This window comes from Acartia tonsa, chromosome 10 (genome assembly GCF_053477335.1).
Source record: "Acartia tonsa isolate MP-2025a chromosome 10, ASM5347733v1, whole genome shotgun sequence".
In the NCBI taxonomy this organism is placed as follows: Eukaryota; Metazoa; Arthropoda; class Copepoda; order Calanoida; family Acartiidae; genus Acartia; species Acartia tonsa.
This window is the reverse complement of record NC_137269.1, coordinates 42,154,296-42,180,555: the sequence shown is the minus strand read 5'-3', so window position 1 is coordinate 42,180,555 and position 26,260 is coordinate 42,154,296. Positions and strand designations below refer to the sequence as shown.

Genomic DNA, 26,260 nt, shown 5'->3' with positions numbered 1-26,260 from the left:
GTGACTTCGTCACCTCGGGGCTAAAAAAACTAGTTTTAATCTCATAATTGTACATTCTTTATCCGCGGAAAGCCGTTTATAATACGATGCGAGAAATAACTATTCTCGTATTTATTCGAATCCGGTGGATAGGAACCGGTTCTCATTCATACGAAAAAACTATGTCTAGCATCGTATTATATCCAGCTTTCTACGAATATAGAAATGTACAATCATAAGATTAAAACCAGTTTTTTAGCCCGTACCTTCGGCACCTCGGGGCTAGAAAAAACTGGTTTTAATCTTATAATTGTACATTCTATATCCGCGGAAAGCCGTTTATAATACGATTAAAGAAATAACTATTCTTGTTCGTTGACTTAACAACTTTGGGGACTTTAGTTAATTTTGATTGGTTGGTTAATTAAGTTGAGTTTTCAAACGTTTCAACCACTAATTTTAATCTACAGAAGGGGTAATCTGGTGAATCAGCATTGGGGATGTACATCAATTTATCGGCTATTGTCTTATCCCTGTAGATCCCTGCCTAAATATAGAGTAGCTTCACTTCAAAGAGAGGGTAATCACCTAAAGTTTTGTTAAGCATTCGATAACAAAATTGCAAAACCCGGAAAAAGTATGATAATGTATAACTATAAAATGTTATCTTAAAATATTTATCAAAACAAAAAAATTTTAATCAGTCAGAATTATATCATATTCAATGGATTAGATTAGTATTTTTTCAACACTTCATTAAGACATTTACAATTATTTAATAAATGATTTTAATATTTTCTGTATTTAATCCTACTGTTGTTTTTTTTCAGAAAATGTACAAGAAAATGTTTCTGCTGTTATGCTTGATGTTGGAGATTGGGATGGCCTATTCCTCCGGATGGACATATGGCAGGGTGAGCACATTTTCAACCATTTTTGGAATAATGATTCCTAGGACAACAAAGTACAATGTTATAAGCGAAGCATCACTATGATCAAGTCCAAAAAATGTAATGCTCTCAAATGTTATCCTGTATTAGAGCAGTTTTTCAACAAATTGTATAAAAGTCCCCAAAGTTGTTAAGCCAACTAATAATAAAACATTGGGACTAGTGTAATAAATGTCTCCTCCCTCTCTGAGATTTTAGCACCATTTATATTTATTTCTTTCATAATCTTATAGAGAAAATTTGTTATGTAACATCTAGAATAAATAACTCAACTAAAAGTACAAGAATTGTCATTCTTGTATTGAATAAAAAAACGTGTAAAAACTAATGATATTAATTGATACTTCCCATTTAGTCGACAAAAGCAACCCCCCCCCCCCCTCCCTCAACCCATTAATTTTGATTATTAATGTATTTGTGATCAGGGACCTAAAGGGATAAGACAATTGCCGATGAATTGATGTATATCCCCAATGTTGATACTCAAAATTACCATTTCTACAGATTACAAAAAATTAAAAGTTTCCAAAGTTGTTAAGTCAGCGAATAAGAAAATTATAAAACTTTGGGATCTAATATAATTAATAGCCCTATGTCCCTCCATACCTGAATTATGAACCTTTTTGACAAGTTTGGGTGTGAATGAGGAATACGAACGCCCCGCAGGGTTTAAAGTCCCCCCCCCCCCGGAAACTGGAAACAAAATTATAATAAAAACTTGCGGTTGCACCCCTAGCATTTAGGGGCTCTGTATTCGAAGGGGAAGCAATGAAAAGAAAACTAAACCATCTCAAGACTTAAATCTTAATAATGAAATAGTGTAAATCATCCCAAGACCTACGTAAAGGTTTCCTAAAATGGAGAACTCAATCGGTTCAGAAGTTATTGAAATCTCAAGCTTCAGACAAAAAAAACGTACTTATATAATAGGATAAGGAGAATGGTTGGGGTGTTGATTGCGGTCCAATGGTTGTTTAGAGGGAATGTCCTATAGGGGTATTCTGTGATCTTGCTAAATGTTTTGATACAATTTCGCATACAATTTTATTAAAAAAACTTAAAAAAATTGGTATACATGGATTAGAATTAGAATGGTTTAAAAACTATTTAAGTAATAGAAATCAGTTTGTTTATACAAATGGCGAAAAAAGTGATTTATTAGGAATCAGCAAGGGTGTCCCACAGGGAAGTATTTTGGGCCCAATTTTGTTTCTAGTTTATATCAATGATATTAAAAATTGTACTAGCTTAATGACACTACTCTTTGCAGATGACAGTAATTTTTTGATATCAGGAAAAGATTTGAATGAGATAATTGAAATACTCAACATTGAACTTAAAAATATCTGTGATTGGTTTCGTTGCAATGAAATGTCTCTTAATCCAACTAAAACTAAATTTATGATCTTTAATAAAAGGGAGGATTCCATAACTTGGGACCAAATTAAAATTAAATTAGATTTTAATAATGAAAATGAGAATGATACAGATAAAATTAGATATTTGGGTTATATCAACCAACAGAGTGAAATTCCTGCAATTAAATTTTTGGGTGTGTTTATTGATTCTCAACTTAACTTTAAATACCATATTGAATATTTAAGGAAAAAAATATCTAGAAGTTTGTTTTTAATCAATAGAGTTAAGCATATATTATGTGAAAAATCCTTAGTAACACTATTCCACTCTTTTATAAATAGCCATTTATTGTATTGCTTGCCAGCATGGAGCTGTGGCTTAGAATCATCTATTAAGCCTTTAGTAGTTCTACAAAAAAAAGCTATTAGAATTATACACAAATCCGCTTATAACAGCCATACGCCACCTTTGTTTAGGAAAATTAATGTTTTGCCTATTAAGGAGCTATCTATTTATACAAAACTACTATTTTTTTATGATTTTATTCGCTGGAGGCTACCAAATTCTTTTGATGGTGTATGGATTAGAAATAATCTAAGAAATCAGAGACAACTAAGAAATTCTAGTGAGTTTTATATTCCAATAGCCAAATTTAAAAAAATTGAAAGGTTTCCATTATTTTCATTTCAAAGACTATGGAATAATTTTTGTCATGAAAAAGATCTTTTAAATGAGAATATTCCTAAAAAAACATTTGCATTAAATCTTAAAGATGAACTTTTTAAATCTATATGTAATATTGAAGAATGTAATGAATGTACTTAAAATATATTGATTTGCCTGGATTTATTAAAAACCTTACATTATTAATTACAGAAATGGTTTTAAAATTTAAGAAAAACTAGCCTTAAAATTTGTTGTAACCCTTCTTTCCTTCTCTCTTTCCCCTGTCCATTTAATTTTACCTACATTTATTTTGACATTGTTATTTCTTATTTTTCTTATTATTTTAATGCCAACCTAAAAAAGGCAATGCAAACATCTCGGATACGCATATTCCTACTTTTAGGGAAGCCTAATCAGTGCCACACATAACATCTAGTGTTAGTCATGCAATTTAAATTTATAAATATTATGAAAAATTGTAAAGTACACCTGGTACTAAGCAGTAGCTTGGTGTACTATTGTATGTACTGCTTCGTAAGACGGGGCGTAATCTGTCACTGAATAAATGTTTTTTATGTTTTATGTTTTATGTCCCCAACAGATTTGACTTAAGATTATTAAAAAGTTGTGGAACAACCAGTCCTAAACTAGTGTCATACAACCAGTACTATAGTACATTGTACTATTCCACCAGAGAGAGAGAGGGGACAATGGGTTGTTTATTGCACAAGTCCCCAAAGTTTTCTTCTATCGTTTTCTTATCCGCTTAATAACTTTGGGGAGTTTAGTTAATTTTGATTGGTTGATTCATTAAGTTGATTGTTGAAGCGTTTCACATAAGGGGTAATTTTGTGTATCATCATTGAGGTAGTATATCCATTAATCGGCCATTGTCTTATCCCTGTATTCCACTCAAGTTGATTTTTTAATGACCGAGAGTTGCCATTAATAAAATATACTTCTATTTTCGTATAAGTAGCTAATAGACCATTCTTTAATTAAAACTAGTTGCTTCGCTCCTCGAATATAGAGCGGGGAAGGTCAGGAAAACAGCCTAAAACCACCCCAAAATATTTATAAAGCTTTAAAAGTTCTAAAAAAAACTTATCTACTACGGATTTTGTAGCTCTGCAAATCAATAAACTATTAAAAAAATATCGCATTCTTTAGAAAAAATCAAGTTTGGGGTAACCAAGATAAATCGTAACGAAAAAGACGGACGTATTATAGACAGCTTTCCGCGGATATGAAAACTAAACTTTTAAGTTTTGTAAGCCACAAGGGACCAAAAGTCAGGGCTTACAAATCTGGTATTAATTTTAGGATTTTTATTTTATCATATCGCCGCAAATTGTCTGTAATACGATGCTATACAGGATTTTCATTATGGCTGAGAAACGGTTCTAAACCGACGGATATCAATCAGTTTTGAAGCCAATATGAAAAAGAAATTAGACCTCCTACAGCTGTATAAAATCATGATTTCACATAATTTAATAATAATCTCTTAAATTTATCACCAAAGTCAAATGTTATAGCATTACCTTTTCTCCATTATGGCTTCAAAACCGATTAATATCCGCTGGATTAGAACCGGTTCTATGCCATTATGAAAAATAATATATATCACAGAGTTGCAGACAATTTTCCACGAATATTAAAATAAAAAATATAATATCAATACCAGTTTTGTTAGACCGTGCATTTGGCCCCTCGAGGATATGAAAACTAGTTATAACATAATAATTTTTTATTATAATATCCGTGGAAAACTGTCTACAATACGATGCGATAGATATCAATTCAATTTATTACCAAAAGTCTAATGTTACGACATAACCATTTCTATTTTCAAACACAATTAAATCTTGATAAAATTAACATGTTTTTCCTGTCATTAAACTATTGTAAACAATAATTTGATACTTTTTCATGGAAAAATACATTTTTCAAATCATAATCTATTAAAAATCATCACCTATTTAGTCTTAAGTCAGGGATGAAGGAATAGGACAAGGGAAGATAAATTAATCTTTTTTTAGATGTTAAAATTCATTCATTGTAAACATTTTTCCAGTATGGCTTTGAAACCGATCAATATCCGCTGGATTAGAACTTTTTCTCATACATACTAAAAAATCATGTATCATATTTTGTTATAGACAATTATGTACGAGTAGTGAAATGAAAAATTATTATATATTAACCAGTTTTGTTAGTCCGGGCCCGGAATTAATCATGGAAAATAGTTTGTAGTAAGATGCAATACATGATTTCTAATCCAGCTATTGCTGGATTTATGAAATTAGTTTATCCTTCTTTTACTTCTCCCATTATCCCTACTTTAAGATAATTAAATTAAACAACGTAACTTTGATTTTATGATTACAGTTAAAACTTGTCTTGACTTATCTAAATTCTTCTTTTAAAATTCGAAATAATCAAGTAATCTTGTACTAAGGCAATTCAAATGTTAAAAGTTCCCATTAAGGGATAATTCTTATAAGTTTTACTGCAAATTTATCTAAACATTATGATAAAATAATCAAAAGAAATTTTTCTTCTAGGGCCAATTTCTCTTTAACCTCTAAAATAGTTATAAACCTTCCTATAAGAAGCTTTACTGTAAAGGTGAACCATATTAGTTTAGCGATTTCCGAAATTCTTCGCTGCAGACAAAAAAAAGCTTACTACTTTATGAAAAACTAGCGGATACGCCCCTAGAGGCCTTTTTTTGGTTCAAGTCTCTACGATACCTCTTTATGTTGCTTTGTAGTCTCTTAGCAAAAAAAAAATTCGATTTATTTGTGATTTCTCTTGGGAGGGTGGTGGTACCCTCCCCCAAATATTTATAAACCTTCCTGGGACCTATGAGAAGTTACCCTGTTAAGGAGAACCCGATCGGTTTAGCGGTTACCGAGATCTTGCGCTGCAGACAAAAAAAGCTTACTTCTTTATCAAATAAAAACTTTAAAAACCCACCCCCTTTTCATGGTAAAATACTACTTCCCCATCCCTAAATTTGTAAAGAAAATTTAGCAGACGAAAATCAAAAGCCGTCCAGGGCTTTTTGTATGTCAATCATAAATAATAATGTGAATAAAAAGAAAAGCGATATTTAACAAACAGCCGTGGGTGGTCAGAATCAGCTGAATGTTTATTATGAAAAAAATTTTCCCCTTTTTAGAAATGGAAGGATTCATCTTTCATGCACAAATTTTTTAAAATAAAAATAAAATTCTGTGTAATTTTTGATTAAAACATTAAAACGAAAATATCTAATCTAATAGTCTTGCCCGAAATATGGAAATAGTAAAAAGTAAAAAAATATTTTTTTTTGATAATTTTTAATCCTTCCATTTGAAAAGTGGTGGAATAGCAATAAAATTTAGCGCGGCAACAGCGCTGAGTAGGTCTCTAGGCCCACTGCCTATTTTCGTCTTCTAGTTGCTTCGATTCCTCTCTTTTATTTTTTTCTCTATGTTTTAAAACAATTTAACAATTTCAAAAATGTATGTCTAGATTTATATTAAATGAAAAAGAATAAAAACCCTTTAGCCGAATGTCAGAAATAATCATTATTTTAACAAAATGAATTATTTTTTAGAAGGAACACGGAGTTGACCACTGGGGTGAGGAGTATGAAGAATGCTCCCATCAAAGACAAAGCCCCATTGATTTCAATTCAGAAGGTGAATTTTCAAATATTGTCGTTTACGCTGGTACCCAAAGGTTTTTAAACAAGACCTCACATATTTTCAACAAAGACAAAGCCTCATTGATTTCAATTGAGATGGTAAATTTGTAAAGTTTGATCATAGTTGAAAATCAGAGAGAGAGAGAGAGGACAATGGGCTGTTAATTACACTAGTCCCCAAAGTTTTATAATCACGTTTGTTCAAAACTTTGGAAACTTTTGATTGGTTGGTTCATTAAGTTGATTGTCCAAACGTTCCAACCACTAATTGTAATCTACAGATGGGGTAATTTTATGCATGATCAATTTATCGGCCATTTTCTTATCCCTTTAGATCCCTGGAATACTAAAAGTTTGATAGTAGATGAAAATGTTTTTTTTTTACTCAGAAGTAGGACTTTTTAAGTTGCCGATTACATTGAGTATTTGTCTATCCTAAGGATCTTATGGGAGACAATGAAAAATAAATTGATGAGCACTCTAAATGAAAATAAACATAATTGCCTCTTCAGTTATTGTTTAAAAAGTTTGGACACTCCAAGTATTAACCAACCAATCAGGATTTGATGAAAGTAACCAAAGTTTTTAGCTGGAAAAACTTCGGGTACTTATTCTTTTTGCAATTTTATCATATTCTTTATAATCATAAGTATTTAAATTTAATTCTTCAACAGTTTGACGTCATTTTAAAATATATTTAACTTCTATTGAAGTTATTTTTTTGGGGTCAGCTGAATCTTAGTTTCCGATTTTGTACGTATCACCCTCGTCCTATGTCAATTTTTACTACTAGCTAAAAAAGCTTCAAACTTCAAAAAAAATCAAAATTTGAAAAATTGAAGTTTTGAATGTATAAGCTTTTGCAATAGGTCGTACAACTTCGGAAATTAGGGAAAAAATGGGTAATCAATTGTATATTTATCTATTTTTTTCTTTCTAGAAATGATTCCCAAGGACGAGGTGGCATTACGATTCCTAAACTATAACCAAATACCTAATGATGTCAAAATTCTCAACAACGGCCATACAGTTAAATTAGAATTCAAGTAAGTTTTTGAAAGCGAAGCTTATCTATAACCAGAGTCTGTATGTCCGTACAGCAGTAATTTTGTTAATGTATGCAAATGATTCCTGAGATAACCAGGTACATTAGTTTAAGTGAATCATATCTACAATAAAGTCATACAAATGTAATTATGTTCTCAAATTAAATCTTGTTAAGATCTTTATAATGCCTATACAAAAATGAAGTCATACAATATTTATGACAGATACACAGACTAAATTACCAATGGCAGGCCAGTATACATTTTATTTGACGAATTGTTGGCCAATATGACGTAATTTTTGGTTCCATTGGAATTCAGCCCACACGGGATTCAACCCACGGAATTCAGCCCAGCGGGATTCAACCCAACAGTATTCAGCCCACACGGGATTCAACCCACGGTATTCAGCCCACACGGGATTCAACCCACGGTATTCAGTCCATACGGGACTCAACCCACGGAATTCAGTCCATACGGGACTCAACCCACGGAATTCAGTCCAAATGGGACTCAACCCACGGAATTCAGTCCATATGGGACTCAACCCACGGAATTCAGTCCACACGGGATTCAACCCATTATATATGTAAAATTACCAGTTTGAAAAAAAATATTTTTTTTAAAGAGAACAAAATTTTTAGAATTTTTTTAAAAAAAGTTTATGTAAATTTTTTTTATTTTTAGAAATTATTTTATAAAATATGCTTTATAAAAAAATTTGAGAAAAAAGAATTATATTCTAAAAATTTGTTTCTCAAATTTGAAAAAAAAAATTATTTGTTTTTAAAACTGATAATTTCATATATATATTGGGTTGAATTTCATGTGGACTGAATTCTCAGTTTTAAAAACAAATAATTTTTTTTTCAAATTTAAGAAACAAATTTTTAGAAAATAATTTTTTTTTCCTCAAATTTTTTTTTAAAGCATATTTTATAAAATAATTTCTACAGTAAAAAAAATTTACATAAACTTCAAACTTTTTTTTTCAATTTTCTAAAAATTTAGTTCTCAAATTTAAAAAAAAAAATATTTTTGCAAACTGGTAATTTTAGATATATAATGGGTTGAGTCCCGTATGGACTGAATTCCGTGGGTTGAGTCCCGTATGGACTGAATTCCGTGGGTTGAGTCCCGTATGGACTGAATTCCGTGGGTTGAGTCCAGTATGGACTGAATTCCGTGGGTTGAGTCCCGTATGGACTGAATTCCGTGGGTTGAGTCCCGTATGGACTGAATTCCGTGGGTTGAGTCCCATGTGGGCTGAATTCCGGGTGGGCTGAATCCTGTGGGTTGAATCCCGTGTGGGCTGAATACCGTTGGGTTGAATCCCGCTGGGCTGAATTCCGTGGGTTGAATCCCGTGTGGACTGAATTCCAATGGAACCGTAATTTTTGTATAGACAAACTGAAATTTGCTGGGGTATTTCTCCAAACCATATAAAAAAGTTCAACAAAACAGCAAAACTTTTGTACAAATATTATTATTATTTAGTGTGTCTCAGCCACTGTACATGTACGGAGGTGGATTGTGTACAGCCTACAAACTTATTATTATTATTATTATTTAGTGTGTCTCAGCCACTGTACATGTATGGAGGTGGATTATGGACAGCCTACAAACTTATTATTATTATTATTATTTAGTGTGTCTCAGCCACTGTACATGTATGGAGGTGGATTATGGACAGCCTACAAACTTATTATTATTATTTAGTGTGTCTCAGCCACTGTACATGTACGGAGGTGGATTATGGACAGCCTACAAACTTATTATTATTATTATTTAGTGTGTCTCAGCCACTGTACATGTATGGAGGTGGATTATGGACAGCCTATAAACTTATTATTATTATTTAGTGTGTCTCAGCCACTATACATGTATTGAGGTGGATTGTGGACAGCCTACAAACTTATTATTATTATTATTATTTAGTGTGTCTCAGCCACTGTACATGTATGGAGGTGGATTATGGACAGCCTATAAACTTATTATTATTATTTAGTGTGTCTTAGCCATTGTACATGTATGGAGTTGGATTGTGCACAGCCTACAAACTTATTATTATTATTTAGTGTGTCTCAGCCACTGTACATGTATGGAAGTGGATTGTGTACAGCCTATAAACTTATTATTATTATTATTTAGTGTGTCTCAGCCACTGTACATGTATGGAAGTGGATTGTGGACAGCCTATAAACTTATTATTATTATTATTTAGTGTGTCTCAGCCACTGTACATGTACGGAGGTGGATTGTACACAGCCTACAAACTTATTATTATTATTATTTAGTGTGTCTCAGCCACTGTACATGTATGGAGGTGGATTATGGACAGCCTACAAACTTATTATTATTATTATTATTTAGTGTGTCTCAGCCACTGTACATGTATGGAGGTGGATTGTACACAGCCTACAAACTTAATATTATTATTATTTAGTGTGTCTCAGCCACTGTACATGTATGGAGGTGGATTGTACACAGCCTACAAACTTATTATTATTTAGTGTGTCTCAGCCTCTGTACATGTATGGAGGTGGATTATGGACAGCCTACAAACTTATTATTATTATTATTTAGTGTGTCTCAGCCACTGTACATGTATGGAGGTGGATTGTGGACAGCCTACAAACTTGCTCAAATTCATCTTCATTGGGGACATGATGATTCTTCAGGTGAGTCATGCCAAGGGGGAGGAAGGGAACATTCGCCTGTTTATTACGCTAGTCCCCAAAGTTATATAATATTGGTTTCTTATTTGCTGGCGTAACAACTTTGGGGACAAGTATTGAAATTTGAGTGAGTATTCAACATTGCAATCACTATTTGTAATCTACAAAAGGTGTAATTTTGTGTATAATAATTGGGGATGTACATCAATCTATCGGCCATTATCTTATCTCTTTGGATCCCTGGAGACCTAAACTGTGTTGGCTAAATGACACTTTAAAAAAACTATCACTATTTTTGTCATAAAAACTGGGAATTTGACAGTCTATGAATATAAAACTGTTTTATGCCAGTATTGAAGGTGTAATATTGCCAATTATACAACTAATATGAAAATTGGCAAAAACACATAAACTTTTTTTGTCAAAAATTCAGTATCTGTACTTTTACTAATTAAAGAATTGACACCGCCCAACTTTGTTCTTTATATAATAGATGCGCTTGCTCTAATTCTTTTTTTGTTTGATTCTGCCTTTGGTAGACTACAAGGGGTGTGTGCATTGTATATTAATTTGTCAACTATTGTCCCATACCTCCGTGTCTTATACAGTTTACAGACTAAAACTGCTTCAAATTAGAACTATTTAAAGCATATACAATTTGGGTACTTACTCTCCAATTAATTGTGGACCGCAATAAGCCCTACCCGCCTCCCGCACCCCTTGATTTTTATTTGAATGTTTACAATTTGTTTCTAGTCCCTGGGCCGAGGGGAGCTAACACCCTAGTAGGGACTCAACTCAGGGAGAGAGGAAATATTGGGCTGTTTATTAAACTAGTATGCAACGTTTTTTCATAACATTTTCTTATTCGTTGGCATAACAACTTTGGGGACTTCTGTACAATTTTAATTGGTTAATTTATCAAGTTGAGTGTCCAAATTTTTCAAACACTAATTATGATTTACAGAAAGGGTAATTTTGTTTATTATCATTGGGGACGTACATCAATTTATCGGTTATTGTCTTATCCCTTGAGATCCATGCACTCCAGTACCTTACTTAACCTCATTCAAACTAAAAAAATAAAAGTTGGGGGGGGGGGGGGGGGGGGGGGTCCGGCTTTTGGTGGTGTATAGTACAAAAAAATTAATGTCAAAATTGAACGTACTTATGTAGAAATAATTCCATTGTCACAAATAAACAATTGAAAGTACGGTCTTATAGTTCTTATTCGTGTTTTATCAAGAATTTTTGGGCACGCAGCAGCCGCGAATAAGCTGCACATAGCCGCCATAAAGCAGTATTTATATATAAAAAATCATTTAGCTGCTGAATCCAATTTTTATTGGCGGCTGTTAAAAAACACATTTTTTAAGTACACGTCAATTTAGAAAAAAATTAAAAATATAAGCTATTCTAAATATTTTTAAAAATGCTTACCAGGTTTTTTAAGATGACATTATTTTTAATTTTAATTTTTAGGATCCGAACACACCGTAAATGGCAAAACATACCCTGTAGAAATTCATTTCGTTCATTTCAAGGTATTTATAACACAAATTATTATTTTTAGGTATAATTTTGATTTTCATTATTGTAAAAAATTGGTCAATTATGCCTCTAGTGGCACTTGAGGAGAGAGAGGGGGGTTGAATTCGACTACTAATTTAATTCTTATAAATTAAAAGTTTGAAAACCCTTTTTTTGGGGGGGTGGGGCATTTTTTCTATGGGTGTTTTACCTTTGGGGGGTAATGGAATGCTCTCCCAAATAATATAGATAAAATTTCCTAGGACCTATTAGAAGCTACATTGTAAAGAAGAATCATATCGGTTTAGAGGTTAGCGAGAACCTTCAGTACAGACAGACAGACACAATGACATCCTGTTACTCATATATAAGAATATAAAGTTAATGAACATCTCCATCATTAACTCATTTAATTTTACTTTTCAAAAACATAAAAATTTAATGATCTTTACAAAAATTATTGACATAATTTTTTGCTTTTTTAGGCCAGATTTACTGATCTCACTGCTGCTTTGGCAGACCCTGAACCCGATACCCTGGCCGTACTCGGAGTTTTTGGAGAGGTAAGCATTATTTTTTTATGTAGAAGTCTCAAAAAAAGCATACATACATTCACACAGAGTAATAGTTATTTCTCGCATCGTATTATAAACAGCATTCCGCGGATATAGATTCTTATGATTGTACATTTTTATATTCGTAGAAAGCTGGATATAATACGATGCTAGACATGGCTTTTTTCTTATGGATGAGAACCGGTTTCGAATGAACACGAGAATAGATATTTTCTAACATATCTTTTTCATCTCTAACCTTCTTTTTTGCCCTATTTTTCTGTCTTTCATTCTCGCTCTCACACACACACTTTTTCTCTCATTCCCTCTCTTTCTGTCTTTCTCTTATCTCTGCAAAGAGCTCTCAAGTAGGCAGCTTTACATCTTTTGGACATAAGAGTTCTTGTTAGATTCTACTTAAGGCTAAGTCCCTAGAGGCCCATAGGAGGAGAAGATTAAAGTTGATCCTCTACCTTCAATTTTTGGTTCTTTTAGGAGAGAGTGTTATTTTTTTCAAGTCCGATTTCTCCCCCAAATAAGTTTTTAAACAAGGATGACAACATCCATAAAAGCGAAGCACTGAAACGTTAGGACAAACGGCCATTAACACTTATAAAGTGTCAGAACTAAATAATCAGAATATAAATGTATTAGAGTCAAAGCAAAATTATAAGTAAATTTGTTGAAAAACTGCTTGATACAGAATAATGTTTATGGACATATTACATTTTTAGGACTTTATTATAGAGTTGCTTCGCTTATAACATTACAATTTGTTGTCCCAGAAATCAACATATCAAAAATCAGATAAATCGGATGATTAGAAAACATAAAAATTTGTTGTTAAAAAAGTTAAAAAATCAACATGTTTAAAATGGACGTATGGACATTCTTGTAATGATTAAAGTGTTGCTACGCTTTCTAATTCGTACCTAACTACTAAAGGAATCTGTGAAGGACGTGCGGACCGACCCTAATTATAGAAAAGCTTCGCTTTTAATACGGACCTACCCTAATTCGCTTCGCTTTAAATAACTCCCTTGGATTTATAAGAAGCTTTACTGTAAGAGAGAACCTTATCAGTACAGACAGATATAATTTTTTTTTGTAGTTATCCAAAGATGATAACATGAAGCTTGCCCCCATGATCAACAGTTTGGAACAGGTCAAGAACAAAGTTGGAACTAATCTCAAGGTAAATATCCCTACTTATTACAATTTTCAAATTTAATAGAAAAGCCAATTTAAAAATACAACGAATCGCCCCATATGGGGCGATGTTACGAAAAGGACTATTCGCGAATTCTTTCATAACAATGATTAAATTTGAACTTAGCTATCAAGTTTCAGAAATTTAATATTCCTTTATTATGATAGCAAATAGCTGTATGTTAAGACGCTTTTTTCGGGAATCAGCATGAAGTCAAGCAAGACTGTTAATTAGTCCCCAAAGTTTTTATTATAACGTTTTCTCATACATTGGCCTAACAACCTTGGGGACTTTTATTGAATTTTGATTGGTTGGTTCATTAAATTGAGTGTCCAAATGTTTCAACCAGCAGGGTTATTTGTTGTATCATAATTGTGATGTACATCAATTTATTTACCATTGTCTTATCCCTTAAGATCCCTGATATATCATTCTTAAACCCTGCGGGACTTTTTACTTTTTTCCTAACCCATTCCATAAAATTTTATAAGAATTGTGAGAAGTTTTTTTTTAGCAAAAATATACTTTGTTTCGCCTACTTTTGTTCACGTTTATGTTATCACATAAATAACTTGCAATATTTTTTTGTAAAGCAGCTACACATGGAAGGTTTAAATTCTTGAAGGGGTAAAAAAAGGAGAAGAACATTCATTCAAAGGGGGGTGTTAATAACCCAAGGCCCCGAAAAACACAAATTTACTTAAATCAAGTGATGAGTCTAAAAAATGTCATGTTTGGAATATTACGATACCGTCCTAAAATTACTGTATAATACTTTACTGGTCCTAAAAAATATTTAAAAATTATTTAAGCTATTTATTGCTGCGCTACTTATGTAAAATGTTTTAATTGTTTTTTTTACAAGTAAAACATCAATAAAATAATGTAGCAATGATTAAAAACATAAATATTTTGGTGATAAGATTTTATTGAGTAGTAATCATTCTCAAAATAGCATAAAACCGGAAGTTGGGAATTTAGGGATTGGTAAGTGGAAGATAAATTTCGCCAGAGAGGAGGGGGACATTGGGCTGTTTATTACACTAGACCCCAAAGTTTTAAAACAACGTTTTCTTAACAACTTTGGGGACCTTTATTGGTTGCTCAATTAAGTTGAGTTGCTAAACGTTTTAACCAATTATTATAATCTACAGAGGGGGTTATTTTGTGTATCATCAATTGGGAAATACATGAATTTATCTGCCATTGTCTTATCCCTTTAGACCCCTGAATATTTTGATTTTTCCTTTAATTACAATAAAATTATTGCCAGTTTTGTTAGTCCAGGCATTCGGCTTTAACTAAACTGATTTTAAACTTTCATTTTAATATCTGCGGAAAGCTGTCTATAATACAATGCAATAAATAAATATTGTTATTTTAAATGTTATTATTCTTTTTAGATCAAGCCTTTCCCTGCATCAAACTTTTTCCCAAAAGATTTGTCAAGGTATATATATCTTTTTATTTTTTAACGCGAAGCTTCTCTATAGTTAGGGTCGTTCCGTCCGTATGTCTGTAACGCTTATTCAGGCATGATAGAATTGTCCTATTAATTTAAAACTTCCTGTGGGGGTAAAAGTCAGTTACGATTTAGAAAGCGTAGAAACTCTATAATCGTTACCAAAAAATACGCCCGTCCATTTAAAATATGTAGATTTTTTACTTTTTTGACAACAATGTTTTTATATGATATGATTATCCTATTAGTCTGATTTTTGGAATAATGATTCCTAAAACAACAGGAAGCAATGTTATAAGCAAAGCATCTTAATAATGAAGGCCCAAAATTTTAAGTGTGTCCTAAATAAGAACCCTGCATTTAATCAATTTTGCAACAAAATTACATATAATTTAGTTTAGACCTATAAATTTAAACTCTGATTTTTAAGTTTGACGCTTTACAAGTTTTAATGTTATAGTTTTCAGCTAATCTTGTAGGCATATGTGATTCTATTATACTCTTTTATTTTTACAAATAAATTGTAAATTCAGAAAAAATTTAAATATAACAATTTTTTTTCTTTTATAGATTTTACCGGTATGAAGGTAGCTTGACCACCCCAGCTTGCAATGAAATTGTCATGGTAAGAATCATTTTTAGGCCTTTCTAAGTATGGTTTCTGATTAATATCCACTGCATTAAAGCCGGTTTTGAGCCATACTTAAAAATCATGTTTCATATTGATTCTAAAAAAATTTCTGCAAAAAATAAAACAAATTATTCCGTAGAAAGCTGTCTATAATACAATGCGATTTATAACTATTCTACAAAATATAAATCCAGCAAATTGCATTAAAAAAAATATTAATAAATATAGAAAATTATAAAACTGCCCCATCTACTGGTTGAACGAATTGGCCAATAAATGGGATATTTATTAGCAACCAAAACTGACAATTTTTCCGCTGTCAATATATCCACGTATTTTCTATATCCATTATTTTTGTTTAGTGGACCGTGGCCCAGAAAGCTATCCCCATCTCAGAATCTCAGTTGGACGCCCTTAGATCTCTTCGTGAGGAACATGGCGATGCTCTAGGTATATTTACACTCATAGTGCTTGTGGAACACTGCCCCCCCCCCCCTTATTAATGCCCTCAGATATCTTCGTGAGAAACACGGCGATGCTCCAGGTATGTTTACACTCATAGTGCTTGTGGAACACTGCCCCCCCCCCCCTTATTAATGCCCTCAGATATCTTCGTGAGAAACACGGCGATGCTCCAGGTATGTTTACACTCATAGTGCTTGTGGAACACTGAACCCCCCCCCCCCCCCCCTCCTCATTAATGTCCTCAGATCTCTTTGTGAGGAACATGGCGATGCACTAGGTATGTTTACACTTATAGTGCTTGTTGAGCACTGACCCCCCCCCCCCTCTCATTATCGCCCTCAGATCTCTTCGTGAGGAACATGGCGATGCTCTAGGTATGTTTACACTCATAGTGCTTGTGGAACACTGAACCCCCCCCCCCCCCTCCTCATTAATGTCCTCAGATCTCTTTGTGAGGAACATGGCGATGCACTAGGTATGTTTACACTTATAGTGCTTGTTGAGCACTGACCCCCCCCCCCCCTCTCATTATCGCCCTCAGATCTCTTCGTGAGGAACATGGCGATGCTCTAGGTATGTTTACACTCATAGTGCTTGTGGATCACTGAACCCCCCCGGCCCCCCCCCCTTATTGTTGAAATAACTTGAAAAAAATGAGGGCTGAAGTTTACCTTTAAAGTGCCCCCCTTATTTTTAAAATTAATTTGAAAAGAAGAAGAATGGAGGGGGTGGCTACATTTTTCGTTTGTTTTAGTTGGGATATATTTTTAACTAATAAGTATAATATACAGAAGTCTCGTCATTGTTGATGTGAACTATTTAATCGTCTATTTGTCCCTTTGAGATCCCTGGAAATATAAACACTGCCGGGTCACTACAAAAGAACAAAAAGCAAATTGCTAACAGACGTAAAGGGTTTCTGCCACTTGGGGGCGGGGCAGGCCATTAAACAAAATTAATTATTTTCCTTGGGTATATTATTATAATAATACTAGCGGCTTCGCCCCTAGCCTCTAGGGCCTTTTTTTCCTAAAGGTTCATTTGATTTTTGATAAAAAAAATTTTGGGGGGGAAATTTTCATTTTTGGGTTGGTTGGGGGTGTCCTACCCCCCAAGAAGAGAAACATAAAAAAACATTAAAATTAGAAAAATATATGTAATTTTTTTTTTTTGGGGGGGGATTTTCATTTTGGGGGGGGGTTGGGGGTGTTCCATCCCCCAAGAAATTAGCTTAAAACCACCACAGGACCAATAGATATATACCCTGAAGCAGGGGCGTCCAAGCTTTTTATTGTGGGGGGGGTAAAATTTTTTTAAGGGGTGGGTAATTCGGTTTTGGGGGGGGTAAAATGGCCCGCAAATTTTTTTTACCCCCCCCCCCCCCCAAATTTTTACCCCGGGGGTAAAATTTGCTTGGGGGGAGTAATTACCCCCCTGAAATCTGTTGGCAGGGGTAAAATTTGTTTACCCCCCCCAAAATTTACCCCCGGGGTAAAATTTTCGGTGGGGTAATTTAAATTTTATCAAAAAGTTAGTATTAAAAAGGCGCGCGAAGCGCGCAAAAATTTTTTTTGTTAGAGATTTTCTATTTTGGGGATACCCCCCCCAAAATTGTTTGGGGGGGGGCAAATACTCCCTCCTAAATGGTTGGGGGTGCCTACGGCACCCCCAGGGTAGGGGTAAATTTTAAATGAGGGGGATAAAATGAAAACAAAATTGGGGGTGCCAAATTCGTTTGGGGGGGGGGGTAATCGCCCCATTACCCCCCCCCCCTTGGACGTCTATGCCCTGAAGAGTAGAATCCAATCGGTTCAGTGGTTACCGAGATCTTAAAGGACAGACGGACGGACGGACGGACAGACATCATTCTACTTTGTATTATAGATATATTATGTTGTACATATTAACAAAATTGTTTACCTTTTAGTTGATAATTACCGACCAGTGCAACCAATCAATGGAAGAAAAATTCTCAATGTCTCTACTTACAAGTAAGTTTTATAATTATATATGATATAATTCGGTGCTAGTGCTTAATTTATAAAAGTAATAGGATGTCTGTATGTCTGTTTGTACATCCGATATGGTTCTCCTTTGAAAATTTAGCCAGCTGCGAGCATCACTTTATCAGTTTTCATGCAAATCTGATGCAACAATAATATCAGGGAGGGAGGCGACATTGGGCTGTTTATTACATTAGTCCCCAGAGTTTTATAATAATTTTTTCTTATTGACTTTGGGGACTTTAATTGAATTTTGAAAGGTTTGAAAAGTTTATAATCCAACCCCTTTAATTGTAATCTACAGAAGGGGTAATTTTGTGTATCATTATTGGGGATGTACATCAATTTATCTGCCATTTTCTTATCCATTTAGATCGATTGTACTAACTTATTGTTGTTTATTTTCAGTATTGAATCAGTCTCCGGTGCCTCTCAAGTTTATAGCTCCGTACTGATTACATGTGCCCTCTCATTAGCATTCAACAAGTTATTCTAGATTATAAAATTTAATAGTTATCAATCACATCGTATTGTAGACAGCTTTCCGCAGATGTTAAGATGAAAAATTATAAGGTTAAAACCAGTTTTGTTAGACTCGAGGGGCCGAAAGTATTAATTTTATGATTTTTATTTTAATATTGGTGGAATGTTGTCTGTAATACGATGCTATACATAATTTTTCAGTATGGCTGAGAACCGGTTCTAATCCAGTGGATATTAATCGGTTTAAAAGCCATACTGGAATATAGTTATCAGCAAACAGATATTAGAATGGGCATAAAAAAAAGTGGAAGGACGTCCAAGCTTCTTTGAGGGGATCAAAATTACGGTTTCAAAAGTTTGAAGGGGATAATCTTAAGTATTTTTTTTGTGGGGGTAAAATAATGAGCTTAAAAATTTGGGGGGGTTAAACACCCCTCTTCCCTACAACCCCCCACCCCCCTCTTGAACGTACAATACAAAATGTCAATTAATCTACTTGCCCTATGTTTCTTATCAAAATAATTTGTAAAAATCTACGATTTTAATTTATTTATTAAAATAATTTCATTAAAAAATTTGAGTAGTATAAAAATTAGTCAGTTATATATTACCAAATAAGTCAAAATCGTAGAAAATTAAGCCAATTCTCAAAAAAATGTCAAAAAAGTACTTAATTAATTATGTTATGTATGTATGTATTGTATAGTTTTTTAGATTATGATATTCATAATAAATGTTATATTTACATTAATTTAATGTTTTTTTTACTTTTGTTGTATTTTAGAAGTTTTGAAGCATTTTTGAAAGGAGTATCAAAATTATACTATGACACCTGTAGAATTATACTGCAGAGTAAAGAATAATAACCCACATAATTTTTTATTAGGATTTTGTTTATTGGGTAAAGAACGTGTCCTAACATTTGTGATTTTTTAAAATTAGCTAGTCAGTGCTTTTATATAGTGAGCAGAAGATGTGAAATGATCCATAGAATTTAGATATACAATCGGTTTTTGTTTGTAGACCTCTTTTTTTTTTTGAAGTAATTTAATTGTTTTTAAAAAATGAAGTGAGTTTTAAGATACTAAAACGCAACAAAAAAAGAAGAAATTTGCCAATTTGAACAAAATAGTAAGATCTTTAATTTGACACCTTCCTTTTTAATTCTTTTGATTAATTATTGAAAAAATCTATTTTGTTGAACCTCGCTGAATCAAAACTTTGAACTTTAGGAGCTCTTCACAAATGGGTTAAAGAAAATTCCAAAAAGTTAGGACACGTTCTTTAGCTAAATGTTTATGGGTCCTTCTCTTAGGTAAAATGGCATCCAAATTGTTCATAGAAATCTGTTGTCCGTCATAGCATTACCGACAACAAACAGACAATTATTATATGCTGAACAGGTCTATAGTATATATGTATATACAGATAAGTACCTGCCTCCTTTTCCAATGACCTTTTACGTCTGCTTGTAAATTGTTTTCTGTTACTTGGCTGTGTTATTGTTCCCGACAATATTGGTTGATTTTCAAAGACCCAATTGAGGGTTGGTACAAAGTGCTTGGGATGGGGACATACAGTTATATAATCCCTTCCACCTCTATTATTTTACTGTAATATATACTGTATGCTTACCCAGCGAAACTTTAAAAAAAAGGTAGCATGCTACGTTGTTCGATATCTCAAATGGTAGCTTATGATTTACCACCTAATTTTTTGGTGATAAACGTTGGAAAATCGTTCTCTTGTGGTAATACGGCAAACAGACGGACGGGCAGTTTACAGAATTGCTACGCAGTGACTTATCATAATAAGCCCTCTGCACTAATCCCATTATATCACCATTTACCTCATGACCGACGGTGACCCCGCTATCCAGCGGTCAAACTGGCCTGCCTAAAAATGGGGAGGGGCACGGACACGCAGCTATCACGCGCCCCTCACGCAATTATACAACCGGGAGGCGCTGCCTCCCCTTTTACCACAGCTGCCCCTGCAGCCTGTCTACCGCCGTGGGCTAAGCCCTTGTGTCCCACACCCCCTTCAAACCTAACCATTGTTATAATCTGTTGTATATATATAGTAAACATTCATTGTAAATATTATTCAGTTAAATATATAATTTCTGTATGACTAAATCCTGCTAGTTTGTTTTTGGTAGAATAATTCAAGGCTAAGGCTCGTTGGACTCGAACTCGCAACCCGTGAGCTGAAACGTTCGGCTTACCACATCTTGGTGTCAGCGTGTTTCAATCGAGCCTTACAGAAATTAGCCTATTCTACCTCTGATTGGACCCTTTGGCAAGTAAGGGGACAGTCAGCCGCCAACTGAGAAGCCAACTGACCCGTGAGACGGCCTTTTTAGGTCGAATTTCCATCATTTTGAACGCAATGTGTGGGCCTTTGGCCTACGGCAAGCAGATTTAGCCTGCTAAAAGCGCCAGTTACGGCGCTTTTTCCGTACCGTGTAGGAGTAGCGCTAGGTGCGCAGCCACGGTAATCGGATAATTTAGCTCAAACGGCTACAAAACTGAGTCTAAATTGGCAAGTGTAGCTGGGACAAGCCCCAGGACACCCAGGCCAAACCTACGAGACGGACAGCTAGGTGCTGGTCTCCCTGAGAAGGCAATGTGTGGCTGCGAAGCTTCAGCACACAAGTAAGGCCTACCACTGCGACGGATAGCAGAATCTGAGCCGAAGGCACGGCAGGACGGGACATTCCCTGCCGCTGCCTCCCAGGATTCGAACCCGAGGCGCTGCAGGACGGGCCATTCCCTGCCGCCATCTTTCGGAATTCGAACCAGCGGCGCTGCAGGACGGGACATTCCCTGCCGCCGCCATCCCTCTGAACCTTGCAGGACGGACATTCCCTGCTGCCAGTGCTTCCAGAATCACACCTAGAGCTCCTAGTGATAACGACACATAAGTGTGTATAAATGTCAACCAAGTGATAAAAAGAAATATAAAATTGTTGACCCAGTGATAATTGATAAGCTCTAGTGATTCGAAGCTACAGTCTAAGCCACCATGGTAAGCGATACTACCATAGCTGCGGTTCGGCCGCCACCGAAGTTTCTGCCAACCCCAGCCGAACGGGAGGCCCCCTTGTCTCAAGGGCAGGACCTCCACTTCCCCTGCCATATCAGGGTGAGGTTTCCCACTCCTGACCCTGCCCAGCATGTACAGGTTGATGCCATGGTCGATTCTGGCAACCGTGTACCAGGGTCTGCCGTAATTTCTGAACACCTCATGCACGCAATGGGCGTGCAACGCATGTTGGTTCCAGACAACACCCAAATCCTGACTGCTAACGAGGAAGGCCAGCCCCTCCAGGTAATCGGAAAATTAAAAGAATTATATATGGCAGTTTCACACACTCTTATACTCCATCTGTACCACGTGACTGTGGTACGGAATCTCTCACACCCTCTGAACCTAGGAGGGTATTTTCTCAAGGAGTTCGGAACTAGGCTCTGTTTCGACATGCAACCCCCCTGCTTGTGGGTGCGTGGGGAGTTCATCCCACTCCGTGGCGTCCCCATCGACCGGGAGACAGCCGAGAGAGAGTTGAGTTATGAGGGGCCTCTGCCAGGCCCACTGCCAGAGCAGACGCGTGTGGTTGAGAAAGGCACGCACTGGGTGGTACTGCGCTAAATGCCCATAGGGGGACCAACCTGCTAGCCATGGGGTTGCCCCCAGTGCCCAAGGTGCCTCTGGAGAACCTGCCAACGACGTTTCCAGAGATTGCCAGCCCTCCAGAACCGATCTTCTCCGCCGACACCTTCGTCAACGGCCAGCCGTGTCCACCTGGCCCCCTCTACCTGGGACCCCCAGCCATTCAACCGGCCAAGCCCGAGTCCAGGCCCGTCAAGTCGCGGTCTGACGCACCCGGAGCCACGCTCAACTCCCAGGAATCAGCCTCTCCCAGCACCGTGCCCGTCAAGTCGTGGCCGGCCGCCTCCGGAGCCACGCATGGCTCCGATGCCTCAGCCTCTCCTAGCGTCGAGCCCGTCAAGTCGCGGCCGAACGCCCACGGAGCCCAGGCTGGTCCCAGTGCCCCGGCCTCGCCCAGCGCCGAGCCTGTCAAATCATGGCCGGACGCCCTCGGAGCCACGCCTGGCTCCGACACCTCAGCCCCTCCCGAGGCCGAGCCCGTCAAGTCGCGGCCGGTGGGTCCCGGAGCCGAAGCTGACCCCGTGCCAGCCACGTACAGGCTAAGCGCTGTCACTCCAACTGATGGCCAGCCACCCCAACTCCGCACGGCCAAGAGGGTGGTCCTACCTGGCCACGGTGTCATGGCTGTCCCTGTTGAATTAGTGGGGCACCGTACTAAGGATGCCATCCAACTAGCTGCCCCAGAACAGAGATTTGGGGAGGATCTTGTCATCCCAGAAGGCCTGTATGCCCACAGGCCTGGCTCCGCCAGCGTGTTTCGAGTGCTGGTGGTAAATGAAGGGGAGACGCCCCTCCTGCTGGACGCCGGCCTCCCCGTGGCTGGGGAGCTGGTCAAGCCTGACATTTTGGAGGTTTCTGAATTCCTGCGCAAGGACCCCCTGCTCAAGAAGGAGGTCTGGACCATGTTATCAGAGTATAGGGACGTCTTCTCCAACTCTACCCCCGGCTGCACTGACGTAGTAGAGTTACAGCTGCGCCTCAAACCAGGGACCCAGCCGATCCGCCAGAGGTTTAGGGATCTGAACCCGCGGCAGGAGGCCGAGCTGGAGAAGCAACTGGACACCTGGCTGCAAGAGGGAGTCATAGAGCCTTCAGACTCCGCCTGGAGCAGACCCTGGTGCCCATCAAGAAGAAGGACGGGAGCACCCGCTGGGCCGTCGACTACAGGGCCCTCAACAAGTGCCTAGAACTGGACAGCTACCCTTTGCCCAGGATCCAGCAGCTGGTAGAACGAGCGGGAGGACACCGCGTCTACAGTGCCTTAGACGCGGTGGCCGCGTACTACACCATCTGTGTGTCCGAGGACAGCCGGCCCTGCACCGCCTTCACCACCCCCAGGGGCTTGTACCAATGGAAAAGGATGCCCTTTGGCCTCGCTACGGCACCGTCTGTCTACTCCAGATTTATTGCAGGGGTCCTGAACCCATTAGGCACGGCCAACCTCCAGTCATATCTTGATGACGTCCTGACCTTTCACCAGGATACCTGGGCCCACCTGGCTAGGCTCCGGGAAGTCTTGGAAGCCCACCGCAGGGGAGGAATCCGCCTCAAGCCAGCCAAGACCAAGCTGTTTTGAGCCAAGGTGGATTATCTGGGCCACACCCTCAGCCGTGAGGGGATAGCCATGCAAGAGGATTATATTGACCGTATCCTGGACTGGCCGGCCCCCATCACCCCCAAGGATTTGCTGGCGCTCCTGGGGTTCTTTGGATACTACCGCCTGTTCATCCCAGAGTATGCCGACCTCACCTACGAGATGAATCGGCAGAAAACGGCCAAGACACTGACCTGGACGCCTGAGATGGAAGCCCAGCTGCTACAGCTCAAGGACAAGTTCCGCCAAGCCCCCATCCGAGCGCCGCCTAGGTTTGACTTGCCGGCGGTGTTCCAGCTCACCACAGACTTCAGCAGCCGCGCCATCTCTGCCATCCTTAGTCAATGCCAGGACGGCAAGGAGAGGCTGATTGCCGCCGTGGGGCGCAAGACAACCGACCCCGAGACGCGCTACCCGTCCTGGAAGGGAGAGATGGCCGCCATTATGTATGGAATTCGGAAATTTCACGGCATACTGTCCTACCGCAGCTTCCAGATCAACACTGATTCTTCAGCCTTGCTACAGATGAAGTCGCTGAACACATCCACAGGGATGGTGGCTCGCTGGCAGGAGGAGCTAGCGGCCCTAGATTTCACTGTCTGCCACCGTCCTGGCACCCAGAACACCAATGCCGACGCCCTCAGCCGCCGGGAGGACGATAATATGCCGACAGCTTCCGCTGAAGAATTAGCAGAGCAAGCTGAGTACATTCACACCCTCTGCCAGCTAGGGGAGTCCGCAGCTGGCCGGCCCTCTGCCGCACGACTGGACCTGGCTAGAGTGTTAGAGGCACAGACACAGGACCCTCTCCTGCTCCGTGTCCGCCAGTGGGTGGCCGATGGCAAAGCCCCAACTAAGGCTGAGCTGCGCGGCAAGGAACAAGACGAGCAGCAGTACGCCAGCCGCTTTGCCGCCCTGGGACTCGACGAGCATGGCTGCCTCACCACCACTGACCAGACCCTGACAGGAGAAAGAACAAGATACCTGCTGCCTTCGGCCCTCCAGCAGGACGCATTCTTTTTAGCCCATGGGACCCCCATGGCCGGGCACTTTGGAATGGACGCTACTATTGCCCGCGTCGCCATGCATTTCTGGTGGCCCAACCTGTCCCGTGACGTCCGCCTGATGGTTCAGACTTGCCCTGAGTGTGTACAGAAGGTTACCAAGGAAAGGTTGAAGTTAGGGATACATGTGCCCTCCCGCCAGGGGTATCCACAGCAAGTCCTGTTTATTGACCTGGTGGGGCCGCTGCCAGAGACCCCAACTGGAAACCGCTATATCCTCACCTGTCAGGATGGGTTCAGCCGGTTTGTCAGCCTCTACGCCATCCCCAACAAGCGCACCCTTACGGTGGCTGAAGCCCTTCTGCACCGCCACCTGGCCACGTTCGGATGTCCCCTGAAGATTCACTCCGACAATGGGATGGAGTTTACAGGCCAGGTATTCAAGGAGCTGGCCTCCAAGCTTGAGATTGGCCTGACACATCCACCGCCCTACAACCCGCAGTCCAACCGGGTGGAGAGGTTCCATCGGACGCTCAACACAGGCATGCGGCTGTTCCTAGACAGAGACGACAACAACTGGGAGCCACACTTGCCTGCCATTGCCTTCGCCTACAACACCAAGGCCTGCAGATCCACGGGCGTGACCCCGTTCCTGGCCTACTTTGGGAGAGAGGCCAAACTGCCGGTGGACATGGTGCTCCGGCTGCCAGACACAGAGTATGCCTCGGTTCCAGCCAACGTCCAAGCTCTCCTGCAACGCTACCATGCCGTGTACGACGCCATCCAGCAGCGAGAGGAGGGAACCATCCGGAGGAGCGCGGCCGCCTACGAAGGCACGGACAAGTACGAGGTTGGAGACCTGGTCTGGTATCTGGCCCCCCGCCTGGTGCCAGGGAAGGCAGCCAAGATTACCAAGAGATGGACTGGCCCTTGGAAGATAGTGCGACAAGCCACAGACGTCCATTATGTCATCAAACCTGCCTCTCCAACAGCCAGGATCTCGGAGGTCACCGCGCATGTAGGCCGACTGCGCAAATACACTGGAGATGTAACTGCCCATCAGATTCCAACAGACATTCAAGGCGACCTGGACGGCGACGAGGATGCCACCGAGCTGCCTGCCGGAGCTGCGACGCCGCCAGCTAGTGACCCAGGACAGTTCCCAGTGTACCAGCCAGCCGCCGCCGCCCCACAGCCTAGCGGCCAGGATCGTGACCCGGTAGAAGAGAACCTGCAGCACCAACCCAACGAACCACCGCCGCCGCCGCCAGCTC

At 38.6% G+C, this 26,260-nt stretch overlaps 1 protein-coding gene across 3 annotated transcripts; it reads left to right on the top strand.

Annotated features, from left to right (window-relative positions):
- The first annotated feature begins 783 nt into the window (after positions 1 to 783).
- On the top strand, positions 784 to 19,464 carry LOC145330083 (putative carbonic anhydrase 3). Of its 3 annotated transcripts, none has more exons than XM_080174659.1 (13): positions 784 to 893; positions 6,562 to 6,646; positions 7,592 to 7,697; positions 9,417 to 9,445; positions 10,313 to 10,378; positions 11,858 to 11,919; positions 12,391 to 12,468; positions 13,571 to 13,654; positions 15,073 to 15,119; positions 15,702 to 15,756; positions 16,125 to 16,212; positions 18,155 to 18,218; positions 18,639 to 19,464. In XM_080174659.1, exons 1-13 carry the CDS (start codon positions 813 to 815, stop codon positions 18,724 to 18,726), a joined length of 933 nt encoding a protein of 310 aa, XP_080030785.1. In that variant the 5' UTR covers positions 784 to 812; the 3' UTR covers positions 18,727 to 19,464. The 3 variants fall into 3 exon arrangements, with proteins under 3 accessions (XP_080030785.1, XP_080030784.1, XP_080030783.1); XM_080174658.1 differs by lacking the exon at positions 9,417 to 9,445 and adding an exon at positions 9,195 to 9,223; XM_080174657.1 differs by lacking the exon at positions 9,417 to 9,445 and having other exon boundaries at positions 10,284 to 10,378.
- Positions 19,465 to 26,260: the final 6,796 nt, after the last annotated feature.